General features: G+C 42.3%; 1 protein-coding gene across 1 annotated transcript in view; it reads left to right on the top strand.

Annotated features, from left to right (window-relative positions):
* Positions 1-25,085, top strand: part of smurf2 (SMAD specific E3 ubiquitin protein ligase 2) — a 50,539-nt gene extending 25,454 nt beyond the window's left edge. The window contains exons 4-19 of the mRNA XM_071474457.1: positions 3,598-3,731; positions 6,826-6,891; positions 7,622-7,706; positions 7,926-8,009; positions 8,606-8,820; positions 10,450-10,534; positions 11,526-11,684; positions 11,804-11,851; positions 16,578-16,779; positions 18,317-18,420; positions 18,670-18,784; positions 19,308-19,486; positions 19,889-20,147; positions 20,235-20,436; positions 22,269-22,344; positions 22,474-25,085. Coding sequence (XP_071330558.1) covers positions 3,598-3,731; positions 6,826-6,891; positions 7,622-7,706; positions 7,926-8,009; positions 8,606-8,820; positions 10,450-10,534; positions 11,526-11,684; positions 11,804-11,851; positions 16,578-16,779; positions 18,317-18,420; positions 18,670-18,784; positions 19,308-19,486; positions 19,889-20,147; positions 20,235-20,436; positions 22,269-22,344; positions 22,474-22,573 — 2,113 coding nt within the window. The 3' untranslated portion in view covers positions 22,574-25,085. The remainder of the gene's footprint in view (positions 1-3,597; positions 3,732-6,825; positions 6,892-7,621; positions 7,707-7,925; positions 8,010-8,605; positions 8,821-10,449; positions 10,535-11,525; positions 11,685-11,803; positions 11,852-16,577; positions 16,780-18,316; positions 18,421-18,669; positions 18,785-19,307; positions 19,487-19,888; positions 20,148-20,234; positions 20,437-22,268; positions 22,345-22,473) is intronic.
* Positions 25,086-26,424: the final 1,339 nt, after the last annotated feature.

Here is a 26,424-nt window from a genome sequence, read left to right as displayed (position 1 = left end):
ATGTTAAGTGCCGAGTCCAGACTACAATTATTTATGCACTCTCATCTGTCTGTTTTCCTCCCTCTATCTGAACTGAGAGTGGGCTGAAGTTCTATGAAAGCAACCAGGTTAACGGCGTCATTAATAATGGCTCTATTACATCCTCAGTGTTATTATGTAGTATGATCAGGGCTGCAGAAAAGGAGGAATATAAGTGCCACTCTACAGTAGAAGAATAAGAGATTCCCTGACATTTATATGTTTATGAGAGAAATGATCCGTATCAGTGGAGTGGTGATAATGGAACTGTTATTTTCAGCAGGATACTCCGTTCTCACTGAGTATCAACTTTCACAGTATTAACAAATATCCACCCAGGTGCACTTATCATTTATTTGAAACTGCTTTCATTTCAAAAAGCAGTATTATGTGATGAATGTGATCACTTTGCCTTTTACATGGGTGATTACAGTTGGTTTTAATCTTTCCAGAGCAGCGGCTCCCACCTCCCTCCCTGTTCTGTCTGATGTACCCCCACAGTCCTGTCAGATGAACTCAAGTACCCCTTCATCAACAATACGACAATAGTCATGTTCCAAATGTGTTCATTTCATTTTCAACTGGATGTTATTTCACCCTATTAGTTTTATAAAAGTGGATATTACGACAGTAATTTTCTCATACCATTGAACTGACTCATACCATTTATACGTTAATTTTAGCGAACTGCTCCGACTTCTCTGTTCGCTTGCTAATTAACTTTCACATATTCTCAGTTGTAGCATGTATTGTTCAGGCGTTACAGCTGACACAATATGTGGATGTTTGTTTTTTTTTTTTTTTATAGTAATTCATATTTTTAATCCGTTTAGCTTCTCCACAGTCTTTCCACATACCTGCTACCCAGTGAAGTAGTATCTGCTGGAGTACATGTATCCCTGGTTTATTGTGTTTAGATTTTAACAGTGTCCAAAAACTGTTCACAAGCATCGGTATATGTATTAAAACACCTGCCAGCCAATTTGCAAGCAACAGCTGGATCAGTCCTCCTGCGCTTTTGTTATGTTTGTATCTCAGATTGTAACGTTTGTGTTGCTGTAAGGTTTTCCTCTTAATTTGACCATATGTTCCTGGCAGTAATCGTGGTGCAGGGAAAAAAAAGCTACTAAAAACAGTGCTCAGGATGCTTCTTGTATGAATACAGTCTGCCAAATAAAAGGATGTATTTAGAAAGCACATCTGCCTCTTTAAATCTGCTGCTTTTTCCTTTTATTGCAATTTTCCCATTGTCTCCTATGCGGTGTGAGTGTGTGTGCATGTGATTGCCTGCGACTGGTATTAAAAATCGTAGCCAGACTAATGAATTTTATTAGATGCAGGGTGATCCAGATGACTAGGGTTTGGTTATAATACTTCCCTCCCGTCACGTCTGTCTGACATAGCAGCTCTCTCACATCGCACCCCAGACAGGCATTTGGCATGGACTCAAAATGTCCAGACGTCTTACTCACAGCCCCATTGTTTCATATCCCTTTTGGTAAGCAGCATGATAATTACAGTGGGATGTAGTCCTGCCAATCGTACAGATGATTAGTTTTTGACTGAAGGAGGGAGCCCACCCGAGCAGATGTGCCACAACAGGTTCACATGGTGAAACTTAAGCACGGCCAGGTCCCACCTGACACACGAGGAGAGGCAGAGGAGACAGCAGTATGAATGTACTAGAGGAGACGAATACAGGCAGTCAGGAAATAATCTGTCTGTTTTATGTAGCTGTCTGTCATTCCCAGCAGGTTTGGCTGTCTGTCTACAATGTAATTACCTGATCAAGTTATTTACTGGCACAGCAGGCAAACGGTTCTTCCTTTAACATTGTTGTTTTTAGCCTAGATAGTAGAATGACTCTATGGATGGCAGACTGCTATGAAATTTGGTACACACATGCATGAACTGTGATACATTTGACCCTTAACTTTTCATCCAGTGCCACCATCAAAATTTTAATTTGTCTGATACTTTTGTTTTAGACCAAGTATTTGCAAAGTTAATGACATTCCCATTGGCTTCAACTGTACTGTGTGTTTCGTGCTAATGAGCAAATGCTAGCATGCTAACAAGCTACACTAAGATGGTAAGCATTATACCTGCTAGACATCAGCATGTAACAGCCTCACAGAACTGTTAGCATGGCTGTAGACTCTTTATCTTGTTGTGTGTGTTTTGTAATTATTGACAGTACCACCTCTTACCATGTGATGTTCATTTTCTCCACATTACTGCAATCTAAGGCTGAACGAGATAAAAAATAAAAAATAAAAATAAATCATATCTGGCAACTGCATTATCAGCCATAATGATAAGTCACGATTTCAGTTGATACAAATACAAATGATACAAATGATGATGATGATGTGATTTTTGTTGGGTCATGTGCCAATCAAGCACGTTCCCTTACATCTGGAGAATATGATCAGTAGACTGAATCTCTGTAGCACCACATCGCTTCATTTATGGTTTGTTGTGACACATTTTTACCTTTTTATCGGAAAAAAAAAAAAAAACTGCAGCTCCTGCTTTTTGGATTTTGCACTTGGCCATTTAATTAATTGTGCGGCTCCAGTGAGCCATATATGTTCCTTATTCCATGCAACTTATTCACAATGTATTCAACTAAGAATAAGATCTTCATATTACCTGCATGCAGTCTGTGTCATGTGTTTACATCATAGTTTCAGAACAGAATATCTAACCTGGAGGCAAACAGCCCTCAATTTGTATAACTAATATTACAGCCTTATACATTTGACAGCATGATTGATGACTGTTCATACCTAATTACATTTTCAATTAGGCTGATTTAATCAAGCTGGTCATTTTTACTATTTTTTCCATTTATTTGGGAAAAAATTGTGGCATTCATTTTTAAAAAAAATGTTGTTAATTAATTCATTTCAAAGTAAAAGGGGCCATAGGGCTTTATTTTGAAAAGCCATTTTATAGGCTGTCTGAAACAGAGTCACATTTTACAGTATTTTCTTAGTTGCGGTCGTTTTGTTGCTGCTCATCCAGTCATTGCAATTAAAATTTCATGTCCTCTCTCTGCTGTATTTCTCCTCCCTCCGTCCTTAGATATTTTAAATCACTCGCGCTGATATGTGCCGAGGGCTGCTGTGAATCTTATAAATGATTCATAGGATCACAGTCTGCTTACGGTGTTCTGTCTCATACTCAGACGCTCAGGGTCAGATTTACAGGCTGGAAAATCCCGTTCTGCCTCCCCACCTTCCTATTCCGCCTCCATGTCCCAACTGTGTCTTCTAACGTGTCCTTGACGAGGAGACTTAGCCTCTGTGGCGGGTGTGTGTCTCCCTGCATTGCTGGGGACATCCTGAGTGAGACTCAGGATGTGATGCATGTTAACATCACCAGTACTTCCCTACCGAAGTCCAACAGCTTTAGTTTAATGAGCAATTATGTTTTACAGCAGAGATTATCACAGAAACTGAAATACAGATACTGTTCATTAAAACCGACCACATCAGTGATTCTCACGGTGTCGTTGACAGAGCCTCTCATCGCTGAAAATTAATTATGTCTCCTTTCATTTGCTCCCCTCAGATACATTGGAAAGTCGGACTCCATCACCATCAGTGTGTGGAATCACAAGAAGATTCACAAGAAGCAAGGGGCCGGGTTCCTGGGCTGTGTCCGCCTTCTGTCCAACGCCATCAACCGCCTTAAAGACACAGGCTGTAAGTGTCAGTGTTGTTGAGCTGGAACATCCTCCCTATGTACAATCACAATTTTTATTTTATTTATTGTTACTGTTATGTGTTACAAATCTCTAAGTTATACGTGATATTGTCTGCTCTGTGCAAGAATAGAAAAAAATGTTAACACATTGGTCAAAGTTTATGTCTGAAGAGACCAGTTCCTTTTTGATTTCTTAAAAGGTTTAAATATCTGTTCTTGGGAAAGTCAGCAGGGCTAAAGTGTTGTTTATAAAAATGTAAAAAAAAAACTGTGCTCATGCACATTCAGAACTGTGTATTTTTGAAGTTCCTCAAGAAACATCTGCAAAGTCAATTTTTTTTTTTTTCTTCAAATCAATAATCGTTCACCTCAGTGTTTGCTAGCATGTAATGTTCTTCTTTGTTGCCTTTATTGCAGCAGAGTAGTGTGAAACCTGAGGCAGGACGTGAATCCCGCCACACGGGTTCCCACATGTGTTCTCTTACGCGTGCATGAAACAAATAAAACAAGGACGCACTGGGGCGGCCCGATGGCGGGGTGGTTGGGGCACGTGCCACATGAGCGGATGCTCTCGGCGGGCGAGCGCCGGTTCGGCTCCCGACCCGCCCGGCTCTTTCCTGCATGTCATTCCCCCTCTCTCTCTGCCCCTTTCCTGTCACTCTCTACTGTCCTGTCAATAAAAAAAAAGGCAAAAAATGCCCAAAAAAATATCTTTTAAAAAAATAAAAAATAAAAAATAAGGACACACTCATAAAAACAATACTCCACACTGCTACTAGTGGTCCAAAAAACTCCACATGGTAGCATTTTAAAAGCTTTTAGCGCAGCAGAGGTCGTCATAGAAGATTTAGGGTTAGTGGTAAATATGAATATACTCTATATATAATGTGATTTTATTACAAATAAAAACGGACACTAATTTGTTGGTGCTGTTTACAAAGACCTTGTTTTATAGCACAGTGCAGGGCGTAGGCAGCTGTAATTCAGTGATTCGTTTTTTTCCAGATTAGACATCCAGACTGACATTATTAAATTGTAGCGCAGATCTTGTTGCCAAACTATTCATGACTTGTGTGTTTTGCTTTTGTGAGCTATTTATGTGTCATTTTCTTTCACTCAGTTCATTACTCTCGACTGGGGAGGAGAAGAACTTTGACATTGCTAATCACCGTTATCCATGAAATGTCAATCGTTGGCACACACTGATCCGATTGCCGCTGCCCTAATGGTCAAATGAGGCCGTATCCATCAAGGAAGTCTTCTACCTGTAGCGTGATAAGAAGCAGAGGTTAATAACACAGTGCTGCTGTCAGAGCTAAGTGACTGAACAGAGAGTAGCTCCTTTTAATGTCCTGTCTGCCTCACTAGGGCTGACAGAGGCCAGACCAGGGTGTGAGAGGGGTCAACACCCTGCCCCTGCCAGAACAGGAAGAGCCAATCAACATCACCCTGCAATTACAGTAAAAATGTCTCATGTCAGAAGCTAACTGGATAAATGAGATACAGGCTTTGGTAAATGGCTCCTAGTAAAAGCAGTGGCAGACAGTTGTAGCTTCAGCAAAGCGGTCTGGACTGAGCCGGTACCTGCTCTCCGGGGCCCACGGCCTCGTCGGCAGAAACGGGAAAGAATCCCTCCGGTTTTCCTAGAAGCCCCTGACACTGTTGTTTTCCTGGAAACCTGAACCCCGTGCCACAGCTGTGAGTGGTTTGCCTCTGCATTTCCTTTCTCTCCTGGCCTCCTCCTCACCCCTGAGTTTTCAGCTTCAGTCTCCTACATAGACTGGCAGCATGTGCACACACGCACACAAACACAAAATGCCGTTGTGACTAACCTCCCTCTATCTCTGTCTGCCGATCTAGACAACCGGTCATTTCACACAGACATGCATAATTGTACAGCTATTTAAGTGTAAGCGTAGATTTGTTGTGTTCTCTCTGTTGTGGTCTCTCCCCCTCCGTGTATTTGTCATTCTTTTGTTTTTTGTGTGCCTTTACCAGCAGTTGGAGTTTTGTCCCCTCCACAGGCCTTAGTGAGGGCACAGAGCTGACTACAACATTTGTGTATAATTGCAGAGTGTCTTTAGTCGACTGTAATGTTTATATATAATTGTAGTGTGGCTGCGTTTCTTGTCTTTGTGTATATGACTGCACAAGTATTTAGATGTATATACTTTGATGCATCTCAATGTGTGAGTGCACTTTTTTGCGTACGTTTTTTACTGCCTTGTGTGTGTGTGTGTGTGTGTGTGTGTGTGTGTGTGTGTGTGTGTGTGTGTGTGTGTGTGTGTGTGTGTGTGTGTGTGTGCGCGCTTTGTGTTTTCTCTGTGGCTGCTGACCTCTGGCCAGCCTTGTAACAGTTTGACCATTGCCTGTTTTGGTCCCTGTTTAGTCTAGACAGACATCCTGAGCTGATCTGCATGACACCCAGACAACAGAGCGCAGATAGTGGCATTTCTCATGTCTGCAGGCAACTTGGACATTTTTTTTTTTTTTTTTGGTCTGTTTTTTTTTTTCTTTCTTTCCGCCTGATCTCTCTCTTTCTCCCTCACTCTCAAATTCCACAGACTTTAAGAAGTTCAGACAAAGAGTTTCCAGACTTTGGCAGAAGTTCATGTCCATGCTAAGACTGAGCGGAATAGTGAAGGCTTTGTACTGAAATTTGTCAAATGTTTGACCTCTGCATTTGAACTGAAGCCTGCTCTGTACCGATGCTCAGTGAGATTTTTACAGCCCGTGGCTGTTCCACAGACCAGACCATCTGTTCCAGGGCAAAGCCAAGCTGTGGTCTGCAGACAGAAGAATGAGAGACGGATAATGAGGGAGAGAGGAATTGACTGAGTGATGTAAATGATACACAGCGAAGGGATTTGTCCATCGAGGAAAAAAAATACATCCCAGCGCTTGCTAGTTTACATGCATCTCTCAGAAACTAATGAATCCTTGTTTCTCTTTCTTTTTCTCCCCACTTCTCCTTCTTTCATCTTTATTCTCATTTCCTGTTTGTCTAATTGCCTTCTTTCTCTTTCTCTTTTCCCTGCCTTTGCTTCTGCTCTCTCTCTCCTCCACTTCTTCTTTCTGTCCTCTCCGAAACAGACCAGAGACTAGACCTGAACAAGTTGAGTCCCAATGACAGTGACACAGTCAGAGGCCAGATAGTGGGTGAGTACATAAACACATAGGAGGTATTTGGTAGCACAAAAAGATTTAGGAAAACATTGTCACATTTCATTATAAATCAAGTGCAAGTTGTATTAAAAAATATCAGATAACTACGACTGGAGTGTATTCTGCAGACTCCTTCACCATGATGTATGTTGTCCTTCATTATCTGTGTTTTAAATATTCATGAAAGATGGTGTATGAACCACTCATAGGCAGCATTTAAAACAAAACATTAGAGGGAAGGTGATTTAAAGGTAATTTCTGTATTTTTGCTTTATTGTTTTGGCTTTGACAGTTCTTGTAGTGATCATGGAGCTTGTAATGTCTGTCCATGTTCTGTCTTGTTTGGAATATATTGGTGAAAAATACCCTTGAGGAGATTATTTAATGTTATCATGACTATATAAACGTGAAATATTTTGAGCTCTAGTTTTCCGAGGCTGTTAAATGTCAAATTTATCAGTCTTTGTGAAAGATTTAGGATTAAATTTCATAATAGCATAATTCCAGACTCCCCGCACAGACGGAAAAATTAGAGAGGTAGAAGAAAATGCTGCTTCTTTTAACTGGTTTCTGCTGTACACCACTGATAAAATTTAACATTATTCCTATTACTCATAAAGATATATTACTCAATTTTGTGCTTCGATAAAATATCTGCGCCTGCACTGTAATCTGCTGTCTAGTAATCCCAGTGTGTGCATCTGTCTGCCATGTGTTGCTGCAGTGAGCCTGCAGTCTAGGGACCGGATAGGCACAGGAGGCCCTGTGGTGGACTGCAGTCGCCTGTTTGACAATGATCTTCCAGATGGGTGAGTGAGTTGGGGGAAATCTCTTACCATCTTTGGAGGCTGTTGCAAATCCTAACCAAGAAGAACAAAAAAAAAAAACGCTGCCTTCACGTACAGGGGTGAAGATATGCAGAATATGATATTTGCATGTGGTGAGACAGCAGCGAGACTGCTAGATGGTTCTGTGGCTACTTAGCCATGTCCGCTCACTGCTGTGTCTGTGTATGTTTCTGCTGCCAGGTGGGAGGAGAGGAGGACCGCGTCTGGACGAATCCAGTACTTGAACCACATCACACGCACCACACAGTGGGAGAGGCCTACCAGGTGAGTACACTCTGCAGCCCACAGAAACGCTAACCAAGACCTCTTAAATCTAACAGCAACAGGTTGATGGAAGACCTCATCTCTGACCTCGGTGCTCCCAAACAGGGGAACGCTGTCTAAAGCTGGAGTGGGCAGCTCAAAAAAAAAAAAAAAAAAAAAAAAAGGTGTCAGACATAATGCTCCAGTCAGTGGTGTTTAATGATGTGGAGGAGCCAGGGAAGTTACAGAGCTGACAAGAGTGGAAATTACAGCATCTCTTCCCTCCTCTGTCTCTGTCTTTTATACTTCTGCTTCTTTTTACTGTCCTCATCAGCCACTTTCCTTTTTATATCTCCTGCATTACCTCAGGCAGTCTCAGTCTTTACCCAGTGAGTCTGTTTGTGTGCTGCCTTGCATGGATTTCCTAGTTAGTGCAAAAGACTTTCTAAATGCTGCCTATTGATTTTCTGTGGTTTTGTGTTCAGGGACATGTCTTCCTCCTTTTCATTCCTCTTCTACTTTGTTATATTCTGTCTTTCTTTCTCACACTGAGTCACTGAGTACCCACCACCTGTCCTTTTCATCGTGGTCCATCCCCCCCCCCCCCCCCCCCCCAGGCCTGCCTCAGAGTACTCCAGTCCTGGCCGGCCTCTCAGCTGCATTGTGGATGAGAACACGCCCATCAGTACGAACGGGGCCACGCCCACCACAGCATTGCCACCCAGTGACGGCGACCAGCGGGTCCAGGAGAGACGGGTCCGCTCGCAAAGGCACCGCAACTACATGAGCAGAACCCACCTGCACACGCCCCCGGACCTGCCTGAGGGATACGGTTAGTACAGAAACCTGATGAAAACGCATCATCTAGCCGTACTACTTATTGTTTTTTAAAGTAATACCAATTGATCAAGGTTTGTGTACTGTATGCACTCTTATGTGTCATGATGTGTATTGCCAAATATGAGCAGATCATAAACCACAACACTGTTACTGCTAATGGAAATGGATTTGGAGGTAACCCCTAAACTCAGATTATCCCCCACATCCGCTGAAAGAAACATACACAGCTACCTGGTGGTATGTTGAAAAATTGTGGAAAAAAATTACTATAACAATATCCACTTTATAATTAATAGTATTAAATAACATCCAGTTAAAAACCAGCTCAAAAGAACACACGTGGAGCATGACTAGGGGTGTTGAGCTCATCTGTCAGGGCTGTGGGTGCACGTCTTAAGAGGTTGGAAACACCTGATGCTGTGTGTTGACTCCAGCTTTCGAATATGACAGATACATATTTGATATTGTGATACATCACAACATGCTGTTTTGTTTTTTTTATCTTCTATAAAAGCCATGTCATCATTGTAATGTTGTTGTCTTAATTTTTTACGCCTCTGCCCTCCTCCCTGCTCAACACCGGGCTCAGTAACCCGGCTAATCTGTGTCCTCATTCAGTCCAGCTGCTCTGATGACGCTGCAGCTCCACACAAGGAGCCTGAAATACTGGCTCCATTTTAGACAATCTAATTGAATTGATCTAGTTGTTAAAGGCTGGCGGCAGCCCCCCCCCCGTTCTCCTTTCTGCACAAAGTCAAACAATCAGATGCATTCATGCAAAAAGAAAACACACACACACACACATAAATGATCCCCACACAGCCCTGGGGAGTTTTGTTTATCCTCACAGTAAAATCTTGTGGAGGATTTGGAAGCCAGAGCCTCAGAGGCGTATCACGGCTTTGCCCTCAGTCCCACAGATTAACCTGCTCCGAGCTTCACCACACTTGTCTCTCTATAATTCCAGCCCTCTCCATCTCTCTCTTACTTTCTTAATGCTTGGGCAGTTCATATAAAACCTGTCAGCGGTTCTGACCCTCCTCATGGGAGCGCACACGAGCCAAGAGATGTCACCCCGCGTGTTGAATGTATAGTGTGCACTCATCGTGTTGGGTGGGGGTTTGGAAGGTTATGTGTACATGCATGTTAAAGCAGGGCGGTAGGTCCAAAGAGATGCCAGAGAAGAACTCTCTGGCAGGCAGCTCCATGGAAATATCTCTGTCAGCCAGTGATGAATGAGCTCACCAACTCAAAAGTCAGACAACCCCGTCTCTCCTCTTCTTTCCTCTCCAATGTTCTTCACCCTGTCTCTCACCTCCCCTCCTCCCCGCTCTCCCTCCTCTGTCTCTGGCTGCCTTCTGGGATCTCCACTGACTCAGGCAGTCCTTTTATCTCCATCTGTGTGATCTCTCTCTTACGCAGACAGTTTATAAGCAACAACCTGTCTATATGTGGCACATGAATTAAACTCGGTTTTATTTTCCCTATATGTTTAACATTTGACATCCACCTGATGCTCAGGTTGTAGCAAAATATTGAAATGTATTCTTTTTTAAATTTATTCCCACCAAGGATCCACAAACCTTGCATCGATTAACCTCGTTTTTGTATCTTAATACAGAGCAAAGGACCACGCAGCAAGGCCAAGTGTACTTCCTCCACACTCAGACAGGTGTCAGCACGTGGCATGACCCCCGAGTACCCAGGTATGTCTGCCACAGAATCTATCACCTCTACATCATACTCTCGTTATCATTTTATACTGTTTAGCTCTTTTCACTATCCACAATAAACACCGTAAAATACATAAAACACTAAAGTAATGAACTACATGAATGAGGAAAATGGGGCGTGGGTGTCTACAGATGCTCAAATCAGTCAACATGCACACTGCAGCAGATTATGACCCTGACGTGCTCTGAGGAGACCCGTGTCACAGGGCTCTGGGAGGGACTCAGTCCTCTGGTACAAGCCCTGAAAGGCCTCACTTTGGGGACACATGGCCAACAGCGTGCAGGTCTGTCAGCCATACCAGAGGCTGTTGGGCAATACTCACTCAGGCATGTGTGTTGTATTGATTACCATATTCCAAAAGAAATGCACACGCACACAGATCTAAATGTGCATGTGCAAAAACAGCATTCCAGACGCTATCAATAAAACATGACTGCTTATTATAATACCTGGCCACTGCTTGCTTGCATTCTATCAGTACATGAGTGATAGATGATATTTTTATTGCTCTTGATAGGAGGCTATTGGTCACGCCACACCTTACTGAGTGCTCCTCTGACAGCTCCAACATTAGCAGATGGCTTAGCTGCCAAGCTCTCATCCCTCGTGAGGCTCTGGTCCCTTTGGCTTTAACCACGCAAAACAGAGAAGTCAGCGCCAGCATAGTGAGCCTGCTTTAATTTCCAGTCCAGCTGAAAGGGGTTGCAGGGCAGCAGTAAATAATTTAGATGGGAGGAAGAAGAAAAATAGAATAAAAGTGATTTCTCAGGCATCTCGGACTCCTGCTGTCCGCGTGAGTCCAGTTCGTCAGTGCTTTGGTATGTTTTGTATCTAGAATTTGATGTGTGCGTGCTTTGTCTCTCTTTTCCACCCGTCCCGCCCTATGTTGCTTCTATTTTTCTTCAGTTTTCGCGCACTAATGCTTTGTTGTGTGTTGTTGTGTTCTCCTCTGTTGCACCTCAGAGATCTGAGCAATGTGAACTGTGAGGAACTGGGTCCTCTACCACCAGGATGGGAGATAAGGAATACTGCCACCGGGAGGGTTTACTTTGTCGACCACAACAACCGAACCACGCAGTTCACAGACCCACGCCTCTCCGCCAACCTGCATCTAGTCCTAAAGTGAGTTCTACAGTTCCCTTGAGCCAGAAAAATGTGGTAGTGAAATAATTTAGACAGTACATAAAAAAGCAGGGTGTAAAAGCAGAGATATTTATTTTCTGTCTGTTTCACTTCTGTAGCCCAAGCCCTAATGGTTCTCGAGGAGGCATCGAAAGTCAGAATGTCAGGTAAGGTTTGGGCTTCATGCCAGTAGCTCTCACTGCACACACACACACACACACACAAAAACACACACACACACACACACACACACAAAAACACACACACAAACACACACACAAACACACACACACACACTCACTCACTCACTCACTCACTCACTCACTCACTCACTCACTCTCAGACATTCACAGACTTACTCACTTTGCCTCCCCCTCACTCAATGTTTTACAGTGGGATCCTGTGCCAAGGTGTGTTCACCACCTGTAGAGGTTCAGCACTCAGAGTAGTGCTTGTGCTGAGCAGACGTTCGTGCGTGCACTCACACACACATACACACACACACACACACACACATATGCACAGAAATACATAAACAGCACACTCCTCCACAGTCTTTCTTTCCACACAAAAAATTGAAATTCCTCAGCTCCACAGAGGTTTTGATCATAAAGGCGTTTTAGCACACAATCCGTCACAAAGCTGGCTTTGGCCAGACATCAGATAGCAGAGTGGAAACCAAGGCTGCTGTGTCTGTAGCGGAGGAGCGTCTTACGTCCAGGAAACGGAGCATAAATTTGATGCCCAAGTCAATGAATGAACCGTGTGTGTGCGTGTGTGTGTGTGTCTGTGTCTGTCCGTCCATCTGTCCATCTATGTAGATCTGTGTGTGTGTTTTCTCGCTCCTGTGCTTGGTACATGCCTGTGTGCATGGATGCACATGTTCAGAATTTCTTCCTCTGTGCAGCTGTTCAAACACATACTATGCTGCGATAGCCATAGAATTACCCACAAGCCTTTGCTCCACAAAGGTGGAGCAGTATACGGGTGCCTTGGTGGGCCTCCTCCGCCTGACCTCATTCCTTCTCCGTGCAGAGAGAGAGACGGAATGCATCGACGGAGAGATCAGGTTTCTTTTTTTTTTCCTGTTCTGATGGATCAAAGGACGTGTTTGGGATTTCGTATTCGTTTTGCTTTTTTTCATCCACGGCTCTCTGAAAAGGTCTTATAAAAAAATGTAGCCTGGCACGCCACGTTTGTTTTTAATGTAGGCATTTTGTCATGAGCATGATTATGCCCAGATGTGTGAAAATCTCATGCATAGAATTTCTATTGTATATGTATTCTGGTAGGATAATAACCTGTGGGATAATTACTTCACATCAACACCAGGAAATGTGTAATTTTTTAAGTAATTTCACAGGAATAATTTTATACAGAGAAAAATATTGGTTACTGCTAGTGTTATTAGTGCTGTGCAGATGTCATCAAGTACATTTGCACATTTCTGGAGCTTTATTGTGAAGTAAAAAGTTGAATAATATAAAACATAACATTTGGGTTGTGAAGTGCTGTAGATCTCCTGGTTATTCAAGGACACATGGACCTTGGCCTGAGATTTGTGAAATAACTTCTTTATAAATTGTGCGTGACTGAGGTTTACCTTAAGCCTTCCTCAATTCATTCTAATTACATGAAATGTGTAATAGATTTTTTTTTTTTTTGGGACAGTGTCTGTCCTGAGTGAAAGCTCTTCTATTACTGCAAAAAGAAAAGACATTGGAGTGACTTTCTCGCATGTGACAAAACTCTGGAAAATATATCAGTCATCATGGATTTCCATCAAGACATCTGCCTTTTATCAAGTCAGGGATTTTAGCAATTTTCACCCTTCGTGCCGTCATTCCACAAGAATGTTTGATATATATGTATATTTATGTATGTCCATCAAAGCTAAAGTTTATCACCCTTTTTATTTGCTCAAGACACTGCCCAAGCATTCAGAGAGTGGTTTTGGTTATATTCCCCCTAAGATGTTGCAATCTTCTGCTGAATCCAAGCTCCCTGACTGGTCAAGGTCACCATTCAATAGGTAACAGAATCCTTGTCTGGTTTTAAGGCTGCAGGACTGCCCTCTGCACAGTTGCATGAGAAGTGACTGTGTCATTTCCCAGACTTCAGAGATTTGTCTCAGAGCAAAAACATAGCTTCTATTACTGTGAGTTGTCTCTGCAGAGAGTGTCTTCAGGTAACATGCTCCAGAGTGGTGCTCATCAGTGAAGAGCTGTAAAGAGAGGAGAGGACTGTGGATCAGGTTTACCTGCAATCACGATAGAAAGAGCCAGAGAGACGGAGCAGGAATGTTTGATTTATGGGTGAAAGTGCAGGAAGAGATGCGCCGTGCCTCCTCTCCCCTTCCTTCCCTCCCTCCCACCCTCTGAGCTGTCTACGGTGTTTGGGTGCTGTCGGGAGAGTGCCCTTCCTGCCCCCCCCCCCCTCTCTCGTCTTCCCTCCCTCTGAGTCTAGTCTGCAGGAAATAAAGGGATTCATGAGGAGGTCTCGAGTGTCCTATGGGGCCCTGTGGCTTTCTGGGATAGCAGGAAGTGATTGAGTTTGGTTTCTGGTATCTGCCCAGCAGAATCCACTTTGGCTTTTCAGTCACTTTGTTAAGAAGAAGTTGTCATTGCGGTAGAGGAAAATGCAAGCTGTTGGGCGGATACTTTAGAGTAGGAGTCTGGAGCTGAATTAAAGCCTGACAGCTGTGATCCGACATGGCTGACAGTTGAGGTTCCTCCTCTATTTGTTTGCTCCAGTGGTTTGATGTGATTACCAGAGTGAAGCTGTTTATTTTAACCTTGGCATCACTTTGAGCCGTACATCCTATGTATATGTCCATACTACATGAGCACAGACTGACATCTGTATGCTCCCACCACCCTCTGGGCTTGGCTCTACAGTCTGGTGTTTATGACCCTGCTCAAGGCCGAGTGTGCCTGCTACCCCCCACTGAAGTGCAAAAGGCCATTGTGCAAATAATCCTTTAGTGCTGGCCCCATAAAGGCTCCTTTGATTCTGTGTGTGTGTATGTGTGTGTTGTGTGCCCCCTCCCTACTGTGCCACCCTCAGAGGCTGTCTTCCCAAACATGCCCAGTTCAAAAGTTGTATTCACCAGTCAGGGGCCTGCACCAGAGTCAAGACCTCTGTCATCATCACCTCTAGATACAGACAGTATTGATACTGCGGTTAACGGCCTCTTTGTTACTGTGTTTGAAATGCTGCTTTCTTGAGATTCAATTGTTTTTAGCACATTTTGGTTTTATATTTTTTAGTATGAAGCAGAGTGAAAGGAAAACTAGGAAATATTATTTATAATATGAGAGGCAGCAAAAGAGTTTAAAAAAAAACAAGCTACACTGTTCTACACAGGCAGAGAGTACTGACTGCCGAAAAAGTAAAATGGAGCAAAATACATTTTCGGGCAAGCGCTTTCTATATACAGTCTATGGGCAGCCATTAAAAAATGCAGATACTGTAGTCTGTCTCTTCAGGAGGAAACACAGCACAACAAGCAAAATTAGTGTTTTCATGTTTCTTGTCTTGGATTAAATGAATCTTGTTTTGCTAGTGTCTGTCAGGTATTGATTTACAGTCCAATAATAATTGATTGAACACACTGAAATGAACAATGAATTAAAATACAATTGAATACATTTGAATATTGGATTTAAAAGTAGGTTAACCAGAGCAAACCACATGAATGCTACTATTGCTCAAAGCTAAGATGCTACTGGTGGCAGCTACTAATGCTCTGCTAAACTAGTTAGCTTTAGCAGTCGTTTTTCTTTTACCCATCATGATAACATGTAACCACTGCCTCATTATGTTCGTAGAATAAAAAGTTAAATTAAAAACATACAGGTCCATTTTAATGGATAATTTTATTAGTTTATAGCTAAAAAAGTACATTTAGTTTTAGCTCTAGCTAATGCTAGCTATCTCCCCAGCTAGCCTTCACTTGATATAGCTCTCCTGTAAACTTGTCTGTCTCTTCACAACTTCACATGCTTTTTTTCACATGAATTATCCATTTATGTAATAAAATGATTTTTATATAGTAACATGGATGGTAAATCCTGTCTTAACTCATCTTGACCAAATATTTTGTCACTACATCTTAGCTTTGTAGGTTAGTTCATGTTTCTATCTATCACAGTGTCTGCACTGTTCTTTCTCTGCCTCTTAGGACAAAATGAACCAGTATGCCTCTGTGAGGTGGCCTCAGTGACCCTGTGTTACCACAAGTGTACATGACGAGTCAAAAGCAACAGAGATTTCTTTCCTTCTGTCACATTCTGCTGCTCCCCCGTAGAAAAACTTATTTTAGTTCAGCCATCTCTGTGAGAGACCACCAGGCCTCTGCCAGGTGGAGAGGAGGAGAGAGGAAGCGGTGTGTGTGTGTGTGTGCGCGTGTGTGCGTGTGTGAGTGTGAGTGAGTGTGAGCGAGTGTGAGGGGGTGGTAAGTAAGTGAGAGTGAGTGAGACGTCTTACCTCCAGTAATCCCACCTCCACCTATGTCTGTCTGTCTGCGAGGGGCCGTGGCAGCTGTTTGACTTGATGTGCTTCCCAGATGACCTCAGCGTGTTTACTTCTCGTTCTCTGCAGTCAGCAAAGGACAGAGAAACAACTCTCACTCTCAGAAAGCCGAATTTTGAGTTTCTTGGCGTTCCTCTTGTTAGTTTTGTACAAGTGCCTGTTTACTTTTTTCTCAGAAGTAAGCATGTTTGCATTTTGTATTGGTACACCTAAGACTTACCATTTTGTCTTTCATCTTGTCCCTTCTTTCCCTCTTTTTCTTGGCCTGTTTCTCTCTCACTTCTTCCCCATTCCACCCTTTCTGCCTCTCTACCTCCTCCCACTGCTGCTCTCTCCCTCTCCCCGTCATTTGCCCTGCAGCCGTCAGAACCAGTTGAAGGATCAGGCCCAGCAGGCTCTGGTGTCCCCTGGTCAGCTCCCAGAGGAGGCAGAGTGCCTCACGGTGCCCAAGTACAAGAGAGACCTTGTTCAGAAGCTCAAGATCCTCCGCCAGGAACTGTCTCAGCAGCAGCCTCAGGCTGGCCACTGCCGCATTGAGGTGTCCCGTGAGGAGATCTTTGAGGTGACGATGGAAAGAAACAAGCTCGGTCATGTTATCATATCATCTGAAGCTCACAGGAGCTGCCAGTTATTAAAGACGCTCAGAAATCTATACATATTTTAACCCAGGGAGAAATTCATTTGTCACAGCCAGAGGATGTGTGAAAATAAAATGCACAACAAAATGCCAGAAAAACATGAAAGTGATGTAATATATGCTCCATTGCACAGCCACCTGCCTCCATTTCCCCCAAAACTGCAGCCAACAAATTTACATTTGGCACTGTGAGCAAGACACACCATCCATTCTGTGTTCAAGTTATTTATAGATTCACCTAAGTTATGTTAAACATTCTCTGAAGGTTTTTCCTCTTGTCTACCCCCATAAAGGTCATCGCCCATAACAGTTGGCTGTGAGAATGATTTCTCTCTCTCTCTCTCACACACACACGGGTTATCTATGAAGTGTGAAGGTAGTCTGTTCAAAATCTGAAGCAGACCTCTTGTTTGCGATGAGGATTTTCTCAAGTACGTTTTCTCAGTGGGGGAGTTTTTTCTTCTGCATCAAGGAGGTGCAGGGCCTTCATCAGAACAACACCACCTGCAACAGACTGCATGACCCTCATAAAATATGCACTGGAATGTGCTGGAACAGCCGCGTCTGTTAATCTGAACGAAGACATTTTTGTTGGCTGATCTCAATGTGAGAGAGAGGGGTGGAGGGGGTGGGGGGGCAGAGGACGTCTTGAGGTTGAGCGAGACATAACTGCATAGCTTCTCCAGACCAGCTGAAGCATTAAATTATGAGTGAATAGGCAAGTGTTAGCCGGTGGACTGTCAGAGCTGTCTTTATGTGTACTTTTCGGTGTAGATAAGACATTCCCATTTCTCCCACAGCACCTCTCAGTTGTCTGCTGTATCTGGAGGGCACAGTGGAACCTGGCTGTCACAGAGGCTGTGTTATTATAGTCTTATGGCTATGTTTATTATAACTGCCCCTAATCCACTTTAAATGAACCCTCCCCCTAACGCTGTGAGCCGTCTGCACATGGGTTGAACACCGATGGAGGCAGAGAGATCTCGGCCTCGCAACAGAGAGCCAATTGAAAGTGGCTGCTGTAACGCTCCACTACATCAGTCTCATTTCTGTGCAGAGCGCTCCCCACTGATTTGTTTTTGTGCAGCTCTTAACTCCACTTCTTTTAGAATAGACTCAACCTTTGGTCAACCAGTTGTTGTGTTTAATGGGTGCCCTAATGCAGGGCATGGGGTATGAGTGACAAAAGTGTAGAGGGTGGGTGCGTCACCAAAACTGGTCACACATGATTTTTTTTTTTGGCTGAATCCACAGAGTGAGGCCCACTATCATGGATACTGCAAACTGATAGATGTCTTCTCTTTAACTGTCTTTCTGCAGAGGGTCATGTAGAACCAGAGAGCTGGGTCAATAAATACAGTACAGTAAGGTAAACAACTGCCTGACTGATGCTGTTACTGTCTTTGACAAGGTGGGTGTGTGTGCGCGTGTGTGTGTGTGTTTGTTTGTGTCTGTGTTGCAGGAATCGTATCGACAGGTGATGAAGATGAGGCCGAAAGACCTGTGGAAAAGGCTAATGGTGAAGTTCAGAGGAGAGGAGGGGCTCGACTATGGTGGAGTCGCCAGGTAAGAGGTCATGGCACAAAGGAGAGTATGGTAGATGGGTTCTGTAAACACTGCATCACTTTTTACGCTGAGGTCTGCCTCCTAGTGGAAGACAGCCAAACCACACAATTTATCACTGTTGTTTTTAAATTTGGCAATAATTTCTTCACCACCTAAAGTTTTTACTCAGAATGTCATAAACTCAGAGGATCTAACTCGTGTCACTCTCTCTCTTCCCACCCTGCCATCTCGTCCCCGTGTCCTTTGCAGGGAGTGGCTTTATCTGCTGTCGCATGAGATGCTGAACCCATACTATGGCCTGTTCCAGTACTCCCGCGATGACATCTACACACTGCAGATAAACCCAGACTCTGCTGTCAACCCTGTGAGTCACAGTCACCACTGACACCACAGAAAGTGTCGACCTGTATTGCACGGCATTGACACAACAACTCTTGTGACCTTATGACCTTATTTTGTATGAAAGTCTCCACCCAGTGGCATATATCACATTTAAACTCATTATGCAGCCAGACAGAGGCACTTCACTTCAGACAGTCAGAAGTTTGGGTCATTGTGTCTTCTATTACAAAACTTCATCGCTCTCTGGAGAGCAACAGCTAAATGGACCAACGCCAGCCCAAACAAACAGAGTCAGCAGGCATGATCTTGTGGTTTAACGGCTGTGTTGAGACTGAGCTGTTTGGATGTTTACCCCTTGTGTCATGTAGAACAGGATGGTCTGTCAAAGTGGTTTAATACTGAGTAATAAATTCCTCATGTCAGAGAGGTTTGTGTATATTAGCTATAGTCTGGAGGAGAACTGGATCTCAGTCCCAAACATGCTTTAAACACTCAGCTCTGCTGTCTGCTCATTTGGAAACTGAAGATGTTTTGTCTCCCTGCAGGAGCACTTGTCATACTTTCACTTTGTTGGCCGTATCATGGGGATGGCTGTGTTCCACGGCCACTACATAGACGGAGGCTTTACTCTACCCTTCTACAAACAGCTGCTGGGTAAACCCATCACCCTGGACGACATGGAGTCTGTTGACCCCGACCTGCACAACAGTCTCGTCTGGATTCTGTACGTAGAAGACACACTTTATACAAGTCGATACCAGTATTGACTTTGCTGTGTAAATTAAAGGGGAAAGGATTTCTGGACCAAAGAACACATTACACACAGCATTACGCTAAGTCTTTCTGTGCACGTTCAATGCACATTACATGTGTTTAAGAAAAAAAATAGTTTGATGCTTTGCCCACATTAAAGTCCCTTTCGCATACTGTGACGACAGCGCCCCCCAGGGCTTTTCACTATATCTTACATTAGTGGTTTCACTGATCAGCACATATTCAAAAAAGAAAAGCTCGCCAGTGTTTTATTGAACAGAAAAGCACTTTTTATTTATTTGCCAATAGCGCTTGTACAAAAATCCTGCTGTTACCTTTAAATAGTAATTGTAAAGTTGCTCTCTCACTTCAGGGACAATGACATCACAGGTGTGCTGGACCACACCTTCTGCGTAGAACACAATGCCTATGGAGAGATCATCCAGCACGAGCTCAAGCCCAATGGTAAGAGCATCCCTGTCACCCAGGACACCAAGAAGGAGTACGTCCGGCTCTACGTCAACTGGCGTTTTCTGCGAGGCATAGAGGCCCAGTTCCTGGCTCTACAGAAGGGCTTCAATGAGGTCATCCCCCAACACCTGCTCAAGGCCTTCGATGAGAAGGAGCTAGAGGTGCTTAGATGTGTCTTCATGTCGTATTACTTGATTTACCTTCCGGTTTATAAATTCAACATATTAAAATGAATTGTCTATCTGTAGCTGATTGTATGCGGCCTGGGCAAAATCGACATCAACGACTGGAAGTCCAACACGCGGCTCAAACACTGCACTCCGGACAGCAACATTGTGAAATGGTTCTGGAAAGCTGTAGAGTCATTCGATGAGGAGCGCAGAGCACGGCTGCTGCAGTTTGTCACTGGCTCCTCCAGAGTTCCTCTGCAGGGCTTCAAGGCACTCCAAGGTAAAAACAGCCAAGAGGAAATGCTGCATATGCATCCTGCATGTTTTGTTATGTAAATGCTCTCTTTACACTGGAATTGTTATGCAATAAGTGCAGGACAGTCTAATGCATGTAGGAAAACTCTGATTTGAATAGCTTGGTGTGAATTGCCCTCTTTGTGTGATTGACTTGGACCAGACTTAGCCAGGTCATGCAGTTGAAACTTGTGCGAAATGCTAATACTTAACATCAGATCAATAGTTAACAAAGGTGTGGTAGTGTAGCCTTTACTGTCTCTTTGTTACACAGCGTGCTGACCACTTACAAGCTCTGGCAACACTATCTGGGAAGTGTGTTTGGGATTCTTTGCCTGTGTGTGTGTGTGTGTGTGTCTCTGGGTTTCTCCGACCTGATGTGAACCCTGAGTCTGTGCATAGTGCAGTGGTTCAGCAGGTCCATCCTGGCAGACACAGCTGCCCAGAGACAGAGCACCCAGGCATGAGGAGTACACCATGATCCACAGGCAGACAGCACCCTTACACACCTTTTATATAACATGGCCACCCTGTCGTGGTCAAAACATCAGTAGAGGCCAAAAAAATCCAAAAACAACTCACACACAAACTTGGACCTGCAGTGTCTGTAAGTCTGTGGCCACAGTTCAGGGACAAAGTCAGTTCAGTTAGCACTGTTGGTATCTAAATACTGTACAGTGCTTCAGGTTTACTGAGGATTGTTGGACAATTTTAACTTAAAACAGCATCATAATGAGTGATTTCAGTTCTCTAACAAAGGATGTCAATCAGTTATATTGATTTTTAATTCTTTATTGTTTGGTTTTAATTGGAAAGTGAACATTAACATGTAATTTAATGCACTGAATTTGCTGCACTCCTCAGGTCATAAGACTGTAGAGTCTACAGTTTTATATGTCTACAGTTTAGACATATAGACAAAATATTAAAACATAGTAAGAAACATTTTACAAATGACACAGCTCAGTGTCGTGATTCTTTCTGGAACAGTTTATACTTATATACTGTATATCTTACTGTGTGAAAGCAATGAAAGGCCATAATAATTACAATTGTAAAAGCAGCTGAAAACCAAATACTGAAACTTAACCACTGCTGAAGACTTAATGTTTAAACTTAAACACCACTGAATGTATAGCACTGAAATATTTTACTATGAAAACCATCTATCTGAATTGATTTTGTTTAGAGTGAACATTCAAGTGGGGTAATTTCAAAAACTGGTCCAGGTCTCCAGTCACTGATCTGAGCGTTTCTTTCTTTGGGATCCTGATCGGATTGAACAGAGGTCTGATTGATCCCTTTCAGGCCTGATAGATTATCCTGGGCAGCCCGGATGTTCAGATTTGATTTTTTTGTCTTGAATTTTAGTGTCTAAATCCAACTGAATCTGAGCATAGACAAAACATGAAAATATATTTTTTTTAATGCTGGACACCTCAATTTTGAGTCTCAAAACCAAATCACTACTTTTAACAACCTGGAAGTTTCATAAAGTGAAACTCATACATTCATATAGAAGGTAATAATATTTAATAATGGAAAAATATAAGATATTTCAGTATGATAAATTCAGTGGCGTTTATATTTTAACATTTAGTGATTACATTTCATCATTAGGTAGTTATTTGCTTCAAGGATGAAAATCCTTTTAGCTATTCTTTGCTTCCATATTATTGGCTTGCAGCAGAGCTCATCTCTATGAATAAAATGCAGTTTGCCCGTGGACTGTGGTTTAAATAGACGTCAAACTGTGTAAGTATCTGTATCTTCAGGTGTATGAAGGTCTGTTTTATTTAGCTGTTGGTTTGTCTACAGGTGCTGCTGGCCCACGGCTCTTTACCATCCACCAGATTGATGCCAGTACCAACAACCTGCCCAAAGCCCACACCTGGTGAGCAGACTGTCAACATTATAATATTCTTTGATCACATGACACACTGTCTGCTCTTAACAGTGAAGGAAAGGGTGGTAAAGATCATCTTTGTGTGTTAAAATCTGCTCTCCCCTTCTCTTTTCCCAGTTTCAATCGGATTGACATTCCTCCCTATGAGCACTATGACAAACTGTACGACAAGTTGCTCACTGCCATCGAGGAGACGTGCGGCTTCGCTGTAGAGTGAGTCAGTTACACGGGCAGAGCTCTGCAACAGCTAGAAGCAACATGCTTCGGCCATGATGTGCCCCCCACCCCTCCAACAAATCAATCCACTCACGGGGGTCGTCCACGGTTGCTTCACCCCAGGGACACACATACTTCCCAGGGACATGTGGCCAAGCCAAGGGAGGGTGGGCAGAGAAGACCAGAAAATGTCATCTGACTGTGGGTTTTTTTAGACCCTCCAGCCCTCCTTTATGTCTTTTTTTTTATCATTGAAAAGGATCTCTTCAGCTGCTAATAACTCAGACTATTTACTAACTTGTGGAACCTGCAAAATTTGCTGGCTCTTCCCTTTTTTTCTAAGTTCATTTTAGCATTTAAAAAAATAGACTGTATCCATGTAGCAATGCTCCAATTTACCAAGCAGAACGCAAGCTCAGTCCACTCTGAAACGACATTAACAAGACTGGTTTGTTTGTTAGACTACAGGGTTATTATTGGTTACCGCAACCACTCGGAAACACTAAATTTGGATGCAGAGTGTGCATGACTCGGGCTGTTTGGTGCCTCAGAGTGATCACGCTGGGGCTATCAGTAACGCCGAGGCCGGAAAAACAGGGATGTGTGCGGATGAGAAGGCGAGACTAGAGAGAGAGCCCGACTGTTTACAACCCTCTCCAAAGACAGCAGCAGGGACCTCTGCTCCCGATCCGCTGCCCAACAACTAGCGCTGCATTCCCAGAAACCCTATTTCGTTGTACGTTTGACAGCTAGTTTTGTTTGAAAATGAATAAATGAATGAATAGCTTGAAATGTGTTATTTTTATATAACAGGGAAAATTGAAAAAGAAACAATAAAATTCTATATAATATATATAATTTATTGTTGTTATATTTCAGAAACCCCTTTCCATTGTTTCAGAAAAATAAATTCTTTTAAATGTTAAGTGTTACTGTTTAAATTATAGAAGACAATTTGTGAAAACAGAACTAAGCTTGACTGAATTTCACTAAAGAATGCTGTGGTTTATTTCTTGACATAACCTCTCTCATACTGTACAAGGAGAGGTTTGTCTGAAGGGCAAAAAAATCTTAAAATCACAATGTCCTCTGAGTGCCATAACATTTTGAATGAATGAATCTTTGCAAATATTGAGCACCCTTTAAATTCTACTGATTTCATCCTGGAGCTGCATATGGTGGTGTGTTGTTTCCCTTCTACTACGCTTTTTTAACAGTTCGTCATTTGTAGCTGGGCTATATTAATGTCACTAGCATGAAACCTACCATTAATTTCTAATGGTATCCTGTTCAGAAGAGTCCAAAGTCCATCATAATCTATTGTGTGTTTGTGTTGCCTCTATGTTGTCGATGGGGGGGAGAAAAGAAAAACCTCTACTACCTTCTAGCCATGTGGTGCTAAATAGCATTAACTTTTGTCTTATATTGGCAACCTTACTCATAGACATACTACTGCTTAAAGTGCACAGTACACTACTCATGCTCATACCTGTTTGTGGCCATGAAACATTTCCAAGAAATCAAGAGCTCTACCTAGCCACATTCTCAGGAGATGTCATACGTAGTTTGTAATGTCATTTTATCTGACGACCAGTTCTGACCATTTGTCTTGATTTCCTGAATGTTGAGCAGATAAAGAAAGTGCTGTCATTTGCATTGTTTTGCCCACAGCAGACCATTAACACACAGTAATTGTTGCATGTCTCCATATGTGCTTTTGGTTGAAAGTGAACTGAATGAGATGAACTCCTGTTTTAGCCTGCTATACAGTTTTATTAGTGATGTTTTTTTATTTTTTTATTTTGTTTTGTTTTTGTTTTTTTTAAGAGAAAGGGGGATTGTTTTCTACGATTAAAATGAAATTCTTGAATGTTTTCAGAAGATGCTGCCTGTCTAGCAATCTCTATGACCGTGGACTGTTCTTAACGTTTGCATACACTAAAAAAAAAAAAAAAAAAATGAACTGTTCATTTTCATTCATTTATGTAGACGAGTGTATGCAAAGTGAAAAGTGTCCTCAGATGGTGCTTTGTACAGTAATAAGATATTGTTCATATACTGTATGTGGATCAAACAACCTGTAATTTATCTTTAACTTAACTAGAAGAGGATTTTCTCGAACTGAAAAGAGGAATTGCACACAAACAGAATGAGGTCGCCATGTGTATTAAATGGTGACCTCTGCACCAGAAATTCATTCACCTTTAAGTCCAGTGCACAAGCTGATCACCCTACTGTCTATTCCTACACTACATTACTCAGCATTGCCCCATAGCTGCCTCTCATTGAAGAACTGAACTTTTTATTAAACAAGTCAAAGTTGAGAGATGCCGCTCTTGTTTCTTTCTTTTTTTTTAATAGCATGATCCACTTAGCAGGACTATATCTCTCATAGCTGACTGATGCAATTTGATGTATGTTAACACTATCATTTTGTAAGAGTATTTTATTTTTGTGTGTAATTAGTTCTATTAAACTTGCCTTTGTCTAACAATGTTAAGGCCTTGTACAAAGATGTATCCGTCTTTTTTTTTTTTACTTTTAAACGGTTGTCTTAGTTGTCATAAACAAGAATATGAATTATTGTTATTGTTAGTTAATATAGTAGTGTGCTTAAACAGGTCCTTTGGTACAGAAATTATTTACATTAGATCAAATTATCGGGGGCTTGTTGGTACCATAGTGGCTGAATAAATGTCAAGTGGGGGATGCAAAGACTCGTGCTTTACACTTGAATGGTAGAAGTCCTCGACCACCCACTGTGTCTTCACTACTACCACCACTCTGGATTAAAACGTCTGGCAGTTGGCTCACAGGGGGCAGGGAAATGGGGTAAAAAGACAATCACCAGGGTTGTTGAGGGGGTGGGGGGGTGTCAAGTACATTATTTGTTATTTTCATAGGTCTTGACAAACTTACTTTCTTTCTGGAAAGAGGAGGATAGAAGATTTAACTACATTATGATAATAATGGTTCATATTTAGATTTTTCCCTATACTGGCTTGGGTTAAATAAAGACCTGGTAATATACTTATAGAACTGGAATGACATCCAGGTAACTTGAGTTTTTCTAGGAGGAATAACATCTAGACTGTTATAGCATCACAGCAGCCTATGCTGAGTCAGTCAGAGCCACCACACATAAATCTGATCCGTATCAAGAATACATATAAACGTTTTTGTATTTTATCCTGCATGATTTTGACAACTTTCATAAAAAGAATTTATGCAACTTTTAAAAAAGTTATTTTATGGTATAATGGTGCAGTGCCATAAACGAGCTAGTTTTTTTTAAATTTGTATTGAATAAACGCCACTCTGATGAGGTTTAACCATTTTGGTCAAAGTTTTATCTAGTTCTTTTCCACAGGTAGCCTGCATGAAACCTGTTTCTTTTATCTCGGAAGAAACCCGCTGTCTGCCACACTTTGAGAATCAATATTCAAGTTCTGCACCAAAATGATCTGTAATTACGCGTCACCGCTTGCTTGTTGACTAATTCCAACGGAATTTAAGTAAAAATGTATCACACACGGGGTCTGAAAAAAAAAGTCCCCTGCATGTTTGGGTCTTATATACAGTCTATGGTTTGGGTTGGTCCTGATGACGTCATTTACCGTAATCCTTCGGAAGCACAGTCAAAACCGGATCACCAGTTTCTGTCTCGTACATATTCATCCGCGAACATTCGCCGTAATAAAATTGTATATTAAAAGGAGGCACCGGAAAAGATAGTATTTAGGTTTTTCTTTTCAGTCTTGCATTTCCAAGTTTAATAGAAGATTCTAAGTATAGCTTCTGATTTTTTAAATCTACAAAAGTAAGTGTATGTGTTTTAGAAAAAAACTTTAC

Source organism: Trachinotus anak, unplaced genomic scaffold (genome assembly GCF_046630095.1).
Source record: "Trachinotus anak isolate AG129_WGS33_773 ecotype Australia unplaced genomic scaffold, CSIRO_AGI_Tana_v1 ptg000003l, whole genome shotgun sequence".
NCBI lineage: Eukaryota > Metazoa > Chordata > Actinopteri > Carangiformes > Carangidae > Trachinotus > Trachinotus anak.
The sequence above is the reverse complement of the archived record's forward strand: the minus strand, read 5'-3'. Positions and strand labels throughout refer to the sequence as shown.